Below are 13029 nucleotides of genomic sequence, written 5' to 3' on the forward strand. Positions count from 1 at the left end.
TCACCTAGAAACTGATATATATATATATATATATGCTGCACATTTTAATCTGTAATATTCATAAAAAAACTCACATATCTCATTTTTGATATCTATTACAGAAGCAAGCACCAATAATGATAATAAATCACATACTATCATATTACATCAATATTGTGTATTTTTATTACTTATATTCAATATTTTTTCCTAATTTATACTCTGTGTCTTCTGTGCAATGGTCATATGTAATTGGAGACAAGTTTTTCATATTCAAGCTTTGTATTATATGTGTGTATTAATAATTTTTAGTGCTATGAACTATCCTAAACAGAATTACACACATCTCAAGGAAGAAATTTGATGTTGCAAAAATTATTAACATGCTACTACTGCTTGATGATGTCACACGTTCCCATATAAATTTTACTGAAAAAAGAAACAGCACACATAGATGTTAACAGCCCTTTTCATTTAACATTTCAGTGCTTTCAACTTTATTTTCTAGGTCTGATTTTTTAAAAAATTTATTTTCTTTTATTTATTTTTTGCTTTGCTTTGCTGTAAGGTTTCATTGGTACAACTGGCCAGTCTCTCCCATGTTCCTAGGAATCAGTATTGTTGTCAACAATAAATATTTTTCTTATGGTTTGATCCAAGATAGGGAGTGTAATTATAAATTATCTAGGCCAATTATTGAAATACTCTTACATTTTGTATTTAGAGCAGTATGAACTTCATCCAGCACATTAAAAAACACAGTATTCTCCTTTTTTAACAGGTTCAAAATTCTCTTAGTATTAAAAAGTGTTTTTATGCATCTTAATTTTAAGAACATTTAATAATATTTTTTTATTAAGCTTTCAATATTTAAATAACTAATATTCAAAAACTGATAAAAATCAGTTTTTGAATACAGTCAAAAGTCGTTAATTCGGACACCCATAATCCGGACCTCAAAGCTACAAACTTTCTGCGCATGCGTCGCGTTCACGCATGCGCACAGGCGTTTACGAGAGCGCGTAAGACCCTTACGGCTGCGAATATGTTTGTGCGCATGCGCGTTTAATGTGTAACGGAGTTATACACTAAGCTAAAGTTATCTAATTCAGTTAATGTTGCTGATTGCGTTGTTCCTTAATCTTCGAATTGGATCCGGCTTATTATTTTTTGCAGACTGTTAGAGCAATTTTATAAAAGTAAGCTTGAACTTTCGACTATGACAAATAGAATTTTCGATATATATTTACTACAAAGCGAAAGTATGTTTTGAAATCCGAAATCTGTTTATCAATTTCACGCTGCTCTGCGGCAGAGGGGGGGGGCAGAAATGTCATTATTAGATTATGATAGATTAGAAAGATTATGTCAAATAGAATTTCCGATATATATTTACTATCCCGATTTCCGATAATTTGTATCTACAAAGCGAAAGTATGTTTTGAAATCCGAAATCTGTTTATCAATTTCACACTGCCGATTGGAAGTTGATCTGTCAGCACTATCCTTATCTTCAGGGCAGATGTTTTTATTTTATTTGGTTTATAATTCCGTACTAAGTGTAGTATTTCATCTCGATATACTCCGTCTTTGATATGATTTAAATCAAGTTCCTCATCATTATAATTCACTTCCGATATTGAAGAAAGTGACCCAGAGGTTATTGAAAACGAAAACATTTCGATTGACAAATTAGTCCGTATTCTCAACACAGCAATTATAGGACTTGAACAGCGGAACTTTGTAACTAAACAAGAAATTATGTCTGTTTAATAGAATTAAAAAGAAAGTATTATCACATGAAACGAAGCAACTTACATTGAAGGAAATGTTTAATAAAGTAAACAAATAAATATTAAGCATTTTCTTTTTGTAAATTTTGATACCCTTTAGATCATAATTGTTCTTTATTTCATAAATTACGGTTTCATATTTTTAATTTTGTAATTTCTGCATGCCATCTTACGAGATTTAAACTGATGATCTATAATCCGGAAAAATCGATAATCCGGAATCGCCAAAGTCCCGACGAGTCCGGATTAACGACTTTTGACTGTATTGGTTATTTATTTTTTGATGGAATTCCATTTTGGGGCATACTTAGTTTACAAACTGAAAATATTACTTTTTTAAACTAATTTTGAAAGCTATATTAAGTTTTAAATACCAGTGAAAGTAAGGAAAAGCAGTGGTTATCTATTATATGTGTTAATATATATGTGTGTATATATATATTATTTATTTAAGCTCACATTATTTTTGACATGCTTTTAAATTAAACAACAAAACATATGGGAAATATTGATAAACACCCAAAATTTGAATAAAACTAGTTTTTTATATTTATAAACTATAACTAAATACTTAACACCTAAATAAAAGATTGACTGCATTCCTTCCTTAAACTGTGAACCTTAAACTGAGAACCCATACAATAGAGAAATTGCATAAAATGTCATCAACATGTTGCACGGTGTTGCTGATTATTTCCAACCTCTAAAATACTGTTTCACACTACTGTTGCAGTTTTTGAAATTATTTGGAGAAGTTTGAAAATCACATAATAAAATCGTATTCATTACATAATTAAGTAATTGTGAAATTTTATATCTAGTATCAATATAAATTAAATTAATTTTTGTTTATAATTCAGGGTTTGTATAATCCTCAAAGGTATTTACAAGTCCATAGGTTTTTTGGAAACTATTTTTGAGATCATGGGCTCATCAATTTCAAATTCTTGTATATAAAATATTAATTTTAGAGGGTCTTAAAATGAATGTCTTTGCAAATGCCTTTCCACATAATTATAGGTATTCACCATAGTCATTTAAATATGAAAAATCTAGTATTGAACACATTAAATAATATGTTCTTGTTAAACATCATTAATGAGGGAAAATAATGCAAGTCTATTCATGTTCCTCTTTTTTTTTTTTTTTTTTTTTTTTTTTATTAATAATAATTGTTAAAATTTTCTGCCAATTAACATGTCTTTATCTACAAGAGACTACAGATTAAAATATTTTTAGTTACAGATCACAAATTTAACTGTTTTTTTTGCTTAAAAGGTCCTTAGTCGAAATCCAAATTGGCAAAAAGTCCTTAATTTTACTCGTCTGACATTTCTGTCTCCTTTACATAAGTACCATTTTGAGTAAGAATTAATAATTTGGAGAAATACTTTTTGATTTATTGACAAATATGTATTTTCTGGATTATCATTTGAATTCTTTCCTGCTTCTTAACATGACATGGGGGGGGGGCAAAAGGGCCTACCTCAATTGGAACATAACATTTTGAAATTATTTCCTTTTTAAGAATGAAGTGTTCATAAAATATTACATCAAAAATATCCTTTCCCTTTTTGAGATATGATTTCATTTCTCGTTTATTAGACAGGGTTCGTAGCGGTCCTTACAAGTGCTTATAAGTCCTTATATTTGAAAATAAAATATAAAGGCCCTTATAGGTGCTTACTTTTTCTTTAAAGCCTTTATTTTTTTGTTTTTAGTGCTTATTTTTTGCTTTTAGTGCTTTTTTTTTAATCCTTTGTTTTTAATGAACCCGCATTTTTTCCCGTACCAAAGCCGAAACTAAATAAACAACTTTTCTTTCTTATATGCAACGTCAGATGGTGAATCATACTCCCAAAAATTGCTTTCCCCCCTTCCTCTGCATTAAGGTAACCTATGGTGTGTGCGAGAGTACAGACAGGTGCACATCGTTCTATTGGCCAAAGAATTGTGAAAACATAGAAAATTTCGGTATATTCGGTATTCTTTTCCTCCCACCCAAATACTACACACATTTGAATTTCTATCAAGATTTTAATAATTTGCATTTTCGTTCCGTGTGGTCAGTTCATATTCGTGTTTATTATGATTGTTATGCTTATATTATGCACATACGTATGAATATTTATAATAGTATAGTTGCAGTAACTGCTGAAGTATAGATAAACTTCCAAAAATGGGTGTGTTTTTACACAGATTAGCTTTCTAAGGAATAATATTCGGAATGGCTTAAATAAAAGGAAAGTAATTGAATAGCCAAAATAATTTCATTTTCTTTGCCAATACATTATACAGTACGGAGGTTGAGAGTTTCTCCGCAAAATCTCTTAATATTGAAGCAGCAGACCTTTTTTTTGTCACTGTCCAATCTGGATTGAATAGGACTAAAAGTTTTTGCGGTCTACCCAACCCAAGCCAAGCGAAGATTGATTCTATTCCGGAAATTTAATACAGTCTGTTGAAAATTAGAATCAGAAGCACCCCAGAGTAGTAAGTCTCTTTCTTTTCCTTTATTTAGTTCTTTTTTCTTCGAATACCGGCAGGTGTTGATTCCGATTGCATAATATCACATATGGAAGAATTACGCCGTGCACGTATTGCGCAATAACGTTTGCGGTATTTTGCATTCATAATTAATTTTGATGTTCAGTCTGAGATTTGTTTATGCACACTTAAGAGTTTTACTGTGCTTTCTAAGCAGAATATTTCTCAGTTCCGTTGGTTTTTATATGATGTGCATATCAAAATGTCAAAATCATTTATTTAGCCTAAATTTAAACCTAAAGAACAGCTACAATCTCCCCCACTCCTCTTTTTCCAGTTACTATCCGGAATATTCGGGAATTTCGAGTATGCGGGTTAGTTAAGCTTTTACTGTTAGAGGATGACTGAATGAAGCAATTTCCTGTCTTCTGACTTCCTCTTTATTACTTAAAGTACTTTGCTTGGGATATATGTTAAGGGAAAACTGTTATGCGATGAAAATTTAGAAAATGTTCAGAATTTTGATTTAAGTTAAATTATTTAAGTATTAATATGAGTGGAAAAATAAATTGTATTTATTATTAGGTGCCAAACGAATACAATTAATATGGCTTATTATTATTTATTTTCTATATTTTCAACTGAAATATCATCATTAAATTTTGTAATATAGTTTAGTTCTGCATAGTTTTTTTTTCTCTCATTGTAAACTAATTCTGTAAATTGAACTGTCATTTAAAATTAAAAAAAAAAAAAAAAAGTTAATTGTTTTCCATGGTTGAGGTAATGCTCATTCTCTTAATAAATATTGCATTGCTCATATTTAAATAATAAGTCTAATTTTTCTTTTAAGGTTATGCAGTTGTGTATAATGTAATTAGACAGGTGCTTATTTTTTCCTTAAAATGTGCTTGAAAAGTGCTTATAGGTGCTCATATTTTTAACTAAAATGTGGCTATGAACCCTGTTAGGTATGGTTTTGTTTATTATTACAGTCAAAAGTCATTAATTCGGACACCCATAATCCAGACCTCAGCTACAAGCTTTCAGCGCATGCGTCGCTTTGCAACGGCACGCAATGAATTGGAAGTTGAGCTGTCAGCACTATCCTTATCTTCAGGGCAGATGTTTTCATTTTATTTGGCTTATAATTTCTTACTAAATGTAGTATTTCACCTCGATGTATTCCATCTTTGATATGATTTAAATCAAATTCCTGGTCATTATAATTTGTTTCCGATAGTGAAGAAAGTGACACAGAGGTTATAGAAAACGAAAAACTTTCGATTGACAAATTAGTCGGTATTCTCGACACAGCAATTGTAGGACTTGAATAGCGGAACTTTGTAACTGAACAAGAAATTATGTCTGTTTATAGAATTAAAGAGAAAGTATTATCATATAAAACGAAGCAACTTAAACAACTTGCATTGAAAGAAATGTTTAATAAAGTAAACAAATAAATATTAAGCTTTTTCTTTTTGTAAATTTTGATACCCTTTAGATCATAATTGTTCTTTATTTTATAAATTACGGTTTCATATTTTTAATTTTATAATTTCTGCATGCCATCTTACCAGATTTAAACTGATGATCTATAATCCGGAATTGCTGAAGTACCGACGAGTCCGGATTAACAACTTTTGACTGTACTTAATTTGGCAATTTATCAATATTTTGGCAAAAATCTAGATATTTGCAAATTTTTCGACCCTTTTCTGTTTTTTAACAAACGTAATAAAATTAATAAATATAATTAAAAAAATAATGTATTAAATTGTAATTAAGAAATAGTATTAAAATAAAATATTTTTATTTTCTCATGTCATATTTTAAAAATAATATTACTTTCCATTTTTTAAAACTTGGAAATATTTTGATTCTGAAAAATAAGAAAGTGCTATGAAGCATCGTTTCCAAAGCACATCTTAGCAAAAGCTACTTAAAAGTTTAATTTAAAAATTATTTAAAGTTAATTTCATTTTATTTATGTATTTATTTTTCATTAGAGCCCCCCCCCCCATATATCAGTTTTCTCTTAAAAATTTACTTTACACTTTTTTCTGAAACATTTTTATTCAAAAATCTTCTGACTTTTTGCTCTTACAGAGTTGGCAGAGAGGCCCTGGGTTTCCCAGAGTACATAAATTTCCATACTGAAATCCTATCTTGCTGATGACACAGCGATCCTCACACAAAGTGCATCTCTTTAGCACAGCTAGCCAGCAGTTACAAATGCACATTCAGGCACTAGAGTCCTGCCTTAAAGCTTGGAAGATACTAACCATTATAGAAAAACCTGGAGCAACTGTCCTCACATTCAAAAGGAATATTAAATGCACAACATAATTATTTCCTGGTTCAAGCAAGTCATTATTTTGGCATTATTTTAAATAATCATCTCATATGAAAGTCCCATATTAAACATATGATCTTAGAGCTTTGAGCCAGTAAAACTCAACTTACCCCCTTAATTGTTCGAAAAGCGTTTTAGCTTCTGATCACAAATTACTCGTTTGTAAGACCATGTTGCGACCCATAAAGTATAATATCAATAAAGACCCATAATGTATAATGACAGATCTAATAGAAGAAGACACAGAGCAGTTCGCAGTACTTACTAAATTAATTAAAATCTTATCTCCATTATTCAGCTAAATTTATGTTACTCCCACCATGGTCCAGATGCACCTAATTTTTATTCTTCTGTCATTGTATTTATTATTTACTTAAAATTACGTACCTTGTTCTTAAATTTTACCTATTTGTACACTTCTCTCTCCCCACTTTTTTGGCATTTCTGCTAATCATTCATGTGACAATGAAAAGAGTCTCCTACCCTCTACTTGCACGTATCTTAACTCACACTTATTCCAGCCAATCAGCTTATGTCCTGACCAAAGCCTCCTGCTTGGCCAATAGGAAAGCCCCTTCTACTGACTCTATCCCCACTCCCAGCCTCTCCTCAGACGAACTACGACCTTCATTGCTAAAGCACCACGCAACACCATCCTCTCTGCTGATCTGCATTTACTGCCTGATGATCATCTGAAATGCAAGTAACTGCCTTCTGCAACCTCCTTTTCTCATCCATTTTGTTCAAAGACATATGATAGCAGGAAGAATTTTTAGACCTTTGACCTCGGAAGATTTAGAGGGATTTGAAAGCAAGATTTATAGACCTTTAATTCCAGAAAATGTGGCCAAATGAAAGATTTTTTCATAACATTAATACATAATGAATGTGTGCTTTAAGAAATTTGTGATGAATTTGTTATTTTATGGAAAATTTTTGGAAGAACAGTGAAAACAGAGTTATTTCAATTTTCTGCTTTTGATCCTAGAAGTCTTCTTCTTTTAGCATGTTTAATCTTCCCTTTATTTCCCCATCTTTTCACTGCACACAAGTATGGATAATTGCAAAAATAGTTCTAATCTTGTTACGTGGATAGGTATCTGTAGAAATGAATTTGTCTATTAATGGAAAGAAAAATAAAAGAAAGAAAATGGCAGTTTAAAAGATTCATCTGTGTTTTACTGAGATAGGTTTTACTGCACCCATAGAGATTGCTACATTTGAGCATTTTGTCCCTGTAATCTCTATGGGTCAGATATTTTGCTACCCAGTGTCTGTCCTAAATTCTAAAAATTTTGCCATTTCTAAATTTTGTCACTTATTGTTTCACTAACTACTAAAAGTTCCTCTACTCCAGCTCTAGTGCCGTAACTGACCTTCTATCATTTCAGATATATTCTCAATACTCGTATTGTTAAAGAAATAAAATTAGCTCTGTACATTCTTACACGTAGTTCTTTAGAATAACAGAAATCTTCAGTTAAATCTGAAATTCTAAAGGAGGAAACATACTGACTGAGAAGGAAATTGATTACGTGAAGAGAAAGAAAAGTATTCTTCAAAGGTATATTGTTAAAACCAGAACAAATTAGGGAATGAAGCAGAGACTAGTGGGAAAATTGATTTGTTTACCAAAACAAAACAAATGTTAAACAGAAGGAAACTGGTGTAAATTAGGTAAAATATTTTGAAAATTTTCAAATTAAAAAGATGCATAAATATTTTGTTGTATGTTGTTGCTACGAAACATACATGTTTTGTAGGGTTGGCTGGTCCCCCCCCCATGTGTGTAATTATCCTAATATCATTTTAGAATCAATATCATAAATTATATTCAGAATTATCTGTATTTTAAACTGTAAAATTTTCTTCAAGATTATGATTTGAGAAGTGTTTCGTAACAAATATTTTTTAGGGAAAAAAAAAAAAAAAAATAGTTGCCATGTAAATCTAGAATGCTTCTTATGTATAGAAAGATACTTGTAACTAATTGCTCATCCTTGGAATTTATCTCTGTGTTAAGGTGAGTCACAACATAAAAGTTTATTCCACACAGCTAATGATAGTTTGGCAGCTTACTATATGTTAAACTGGATTATAACTCCAGCAACTCTGCACGAACCTATGATACTAACGTGGTCAGACATGCAAAGTGCAGTTAATTTTCAACACTTTACCAATCTTGTTAATATTGGGTATTCATATCTGTTCTTATCGGCATCTCTCTCTCTTAGCAAGCAGCAGTAGTGGCAATAGCCAAACTTCTGTTGCAAGTCATGCTGGTTATGATATTTATCATTTACACCTATACCCTTTGGTAAAATATTTGCATAAACCTCTGGACTGAGCAAATATTTGACGAAACAAGGCATAAAAGAAAGAATCAACGTAAAGTTGTTAGTAAAACCTAAATGTCACTAATCTTTTTTTTTTTTTTTTAAATATATGAGACTATTGTAAATGTAAAACAAAAATAATACAAGTGTAAATTTCGTAGCAATTTTATAATTTAATAGTAAGGGCCTGATAAATTTTACAAAGTTGGTTTTATTCTCGAATTTATTTTATTGGTAAGTTAAGTATTAGATTATGATTAATAATATGTATCCTACTTACAGATTTATTTTATTCTTAAAATGCTATTGCAAAAGTGAAGTTCGAATGTAGATAATTTCTTTAATGTATTCAATTCCCTTTCCTGATAGGTCCTTAATTTTTTTCATTATGTTCCTTAAAACTATCAAATATTAATTGCAACATGCAGAAACATGTACGAACTCAGTAGACACATTTTTAGTATTTTATTTTCCAATTGTGTACTACTAATAGGCACATTTCATAATGTCATCAATTGATTTATCACTATACTTGGTAAGCTAATGATATTACCATATTTTGTGTGATTGCAGGTTGGTGGCGTGAAGGAAAAAGTTCTTGCTGCCCACAGAGCTGGCATGAGAAGTTGTATATTGCCTAGTCGGAATGAGAAAGACTTAGTTGAAGTTCCTCAGTCTGTAAAGGTCAGTATTATTTTCAAACTTGATATAAGGGGGTGGGAAAGAAAAAGATGTCTTTGTTTCTATTCATTAGTATTTAAATCTAAGATGAGTATTTTATCTCCTGCCCGGTCACTAAATTGTTTGTAATAAATTGGGCATTCTTAAAAAAATGAATAAATTTATTTTGAAAATATTGATCACATTTTATTGCATTTTCCAGTAAGATATGTTTAAGAGCATATTTGATACATTTAAAATTTTAGATGTGTGTTCATCAATTTTAATAAGCTGATTGCAAATTGCTCATATGTTTTATTTTTCACTTAACTACCAATGTATTTTAATATGCTGTGCAGAATACATGCAAGCTTTAAGTTTATATAATACTAATCTGCATGAATATGCTGATAAAAAGAATTGGAAAAATATTTAATTAAAATGCATTTTGGTTCAGTGAGATAGTTGAATAATGGAAAGAATAATCTTTGACACCTAATATTATGAGCATAAATTACTTATAATACTTGATAGTGAAGTGTGTTTATTAAAAGATTAAAATTAAGATGTGTCTGGGTAAGAAACTGGGAAGAAGCCCACCCACCTGGCATTGCTGCCATATGGTTAAAAGGACTTCTCCCATCAAACCACAAATGAGGGCAGCCAGCGACCCAGCCGTGCTCAAAATCAAAATCTTTAATAACACACTGAGAAACCAAAGGATGGAGCTGAGTAACTAAAAAGTTAAAAAAAAATGTGTGTCTGGGTAGATTAGGTTATTGGAATACGACAAAACACACAAGGGCTGTCTGCTTAAGATGAGGGATGCTTTCTTGGAGGTCATAGACAACTGGCTTATATTCATGTTACATATGGATAAAACCATGAAAACAACCATGTAGCCAGCTTGCCTACCTGTGATCAAACACAGGCCCAAAGTGCTTGTATTCAGCAGTCTTAAACACTTGGCTGTTGGTGAGGCTTAGTCTGTTTAATTAATTTTTAAATGAAGAGCTATATGTATTTGAAAAGACAATTTGATATAAATTCATCATCATTAGGAACATTGTACTCAGAGTTTACAGCAATATAACTGCACTTTTTTTTAAAAAAAAAATAAAACTCGCATGATTTTTTTACCACTTGCAAAGCTTATATTGTAATGCATGTGTATATAAGTATATATATATTTTAATGTATTGAATTGATTTTTCTCATACAGAATGACATGAACTTCCATTTGTGCTCACATATTAATGAAGTCTTGCAAGCAGCATTTGAAGGTGGTTTTGATATTAAACCCAAGGAAGAACAGCAGCATATAAAGAGTAAACTCTGAAACAGAATTACTGTGATATTACTACAGAATCTGTTTATTTTGAATGCAAGATATGTGTATCTGTATATGAAGAATATACAGATAATTAAGAGATGCTACTTTTTTACCTGTTTTTCATATCAATGCTTATGCAATTTATATACACAACTTATCAAAGTGTGTATAGCTGTTAAATTTCTAACCTTACTTTTCATTTTTTAAATTAAGTAAAAAAATTTGTAAATTTCATTTAACATTTTTGTGCAATATTCAAGAATATGTTCATTTTCTTACGACTTTGTATAAACTGTAACAAAATGTGTATTTTGTAAATAAAAAGAGAGTATTTTTTTAATGTTCGTGTATGCTTATATTAGAAACTATAATTTTGTTTTGAATTTCCATCCCTAGCAGTTAACATCTTTAGCAGCATAACAGATGAGATTATTGAAATCAAACTTTACTGAAAATTCTGTTTGGGTCATGCACACATTTCTTTTCATGTGTTTTGTATTATTCCATAACAGACAGTTGTATATGGATTATTCTGCAACAGATATTTGAATATGGATTGACAAACTGTCACTGATGTGTTACCAGTGGAACTTTTATATGTTCTGTTATGTGATTTGGGGAAGAGGCAGAATGTGAAACAGATAAAATTCTTATCCTGAATGGTAAATTTATATTCAGTATTACACTGTGGTGTCCTGTTAAATAGAATATACAAGTCCAGTTCAAAATAAACTTGATTTACCTTTTACACCTGATCATAATGAAAGTTTTCCACCAAAAAACGTTCTTAATAAAGTTAGGAAAAAAAAAAAAAAAAAAAAAAACAAAGCAGTAGCTTTAGTACAGGTAGTAATCACCACCTAAATCTATGATTTTCTGCCAACGTTTGGGTAGTTTTTTAAAGCCTTCGGCCCAGAAACTTGGTGGCCGCGAGTCCAAAAACAAACCAACCTCATTTCAAACATCCTGTGCAGAAAAGGAAGAAAGCACCAGCCAGATGTAGCTTCAGGTGTGTAAAAAGGTAGAAGTCCGAAGGAGCGATGTCGGGGCTACGTGGTGGGTGTGGCAAAAGATCCTATTCGAGTCCATACATAGTCCAGCCGGTGAATGCAGACACATGCGATCTTGCATTATCTTGATGAAACATTACCCTTTTTGCACCAGAATTCGGTTCAGCATTTTCCTTGACAGCAGAGTTAACATGCTCTAGCATCTTGCTGTCAAGGGTTTTACCTTTTTCCAGATACTCTTTGTGGATAATACCATGGCAATCCCACCAGATTCAAAGCATGATCTTTTTTTAGCCAAATTGTGCTTTGCGATGCTGCCGACGGGTTCACTGGGCACAGGCCAACCCCCTTTTTGGGTTAAAGTGAATCCCCTTTTCATCGCAAGTGATGATTTGATCCAGAATTTTTCCTTGCATTGATATTTAAGCAGATTAGTGCAGGTTCGAATACGTCTCTCCTTATCTGCTTGCGCTAGCTCATTTGGCACCCAGCGATTGAACTTGTACACCAAGTTTATGCAATGCATGGTGCGACTAATGGACATGGTACTAATATCTAACTCTTTAGCAAGATCTCGAATGGTTGTGAATTGATCTTTCACAAGTTCTCGCAGACGGACCCCATCAACATCAGTAGGTCGACCAGAGGGCTCTGCTTCTTGAATGTCATAGTCCTTGTTTTTGAACTTTCGACATCAAACCTTCACAGCATCATATGATACAACATTAGATCCTAAAGCTGCACATAAGATTTGGTGACATTCTGTAGCTGACTTTTTACAACAGAACTGGAAGTAAATGATGGTTCAAATGTGGTATTGATAGTTCTACTTGACACTTCAGTACTTAAAAACAATATTTTTTTTTACAAATTTCACAATACTGTGTTCTAGAGCAAGTCTCTTTCTTTCAAATGCCAGAAACTATTTGACAAAATATGCCAATGTGAACTGTTTGCACAGACGATATTTGCGGTTGTGGGAAACTTTTGTTAAAACCCTATATTTTACGTAGGCTCTTTTTGTTTCAACCTTCAATGGGCTATAACGAAAAGACGGGTGAATATACAAAAAAGG

The 13029-nt window shown here is 31.4% G+C and overlaps 1 protein-coding gene across 3 annotated transcripts in view; it reads left to right on the top strand.

The window, feature by feature from the left end:
- The window catches only part of LOC118201100 (lon protease homolog 2, peroxisomal-like), an 82879-nt gene extending 71107 nt beyond the window's left edge, over positions 1 to 11772 (top strand). For all 3 annotated transcript variants that reach the window (XM_035373126.2, XM_085820436.1, XM_085820437.1), the window contains 2 exons: positions 9525 to 9635; positions 10834 to 11772. In XM_035373126.2, the coding sequence (XP_035229017.1) occupies positions 9525 to 9635; positions 10834 to 10950 (228 nt within the window). In that variant the 3' untranslated portion in view covers positions 10951 to 11772. The remainder of the gene's footprint in view (positions 1 to 9524; positions 9636 to 10833) is intronic.
- Positions 11773 to 13029: the final 1257 nt, after the last annotated feature.

This window comes from Stegodyphus dumicola, chromosome 7 (genome assembly GCF_044657685.1).
Source record: "Stegodyphus dumicola isolate Sdum_Otavi_A_Nest chromosome 7, ASM4465768v1".
NCBI lineage: Eukaryota > Metazoa > Arthropoda > Arachnida > Araneae > Eresidae > Stegodyphus > Stegodyphus dumicola.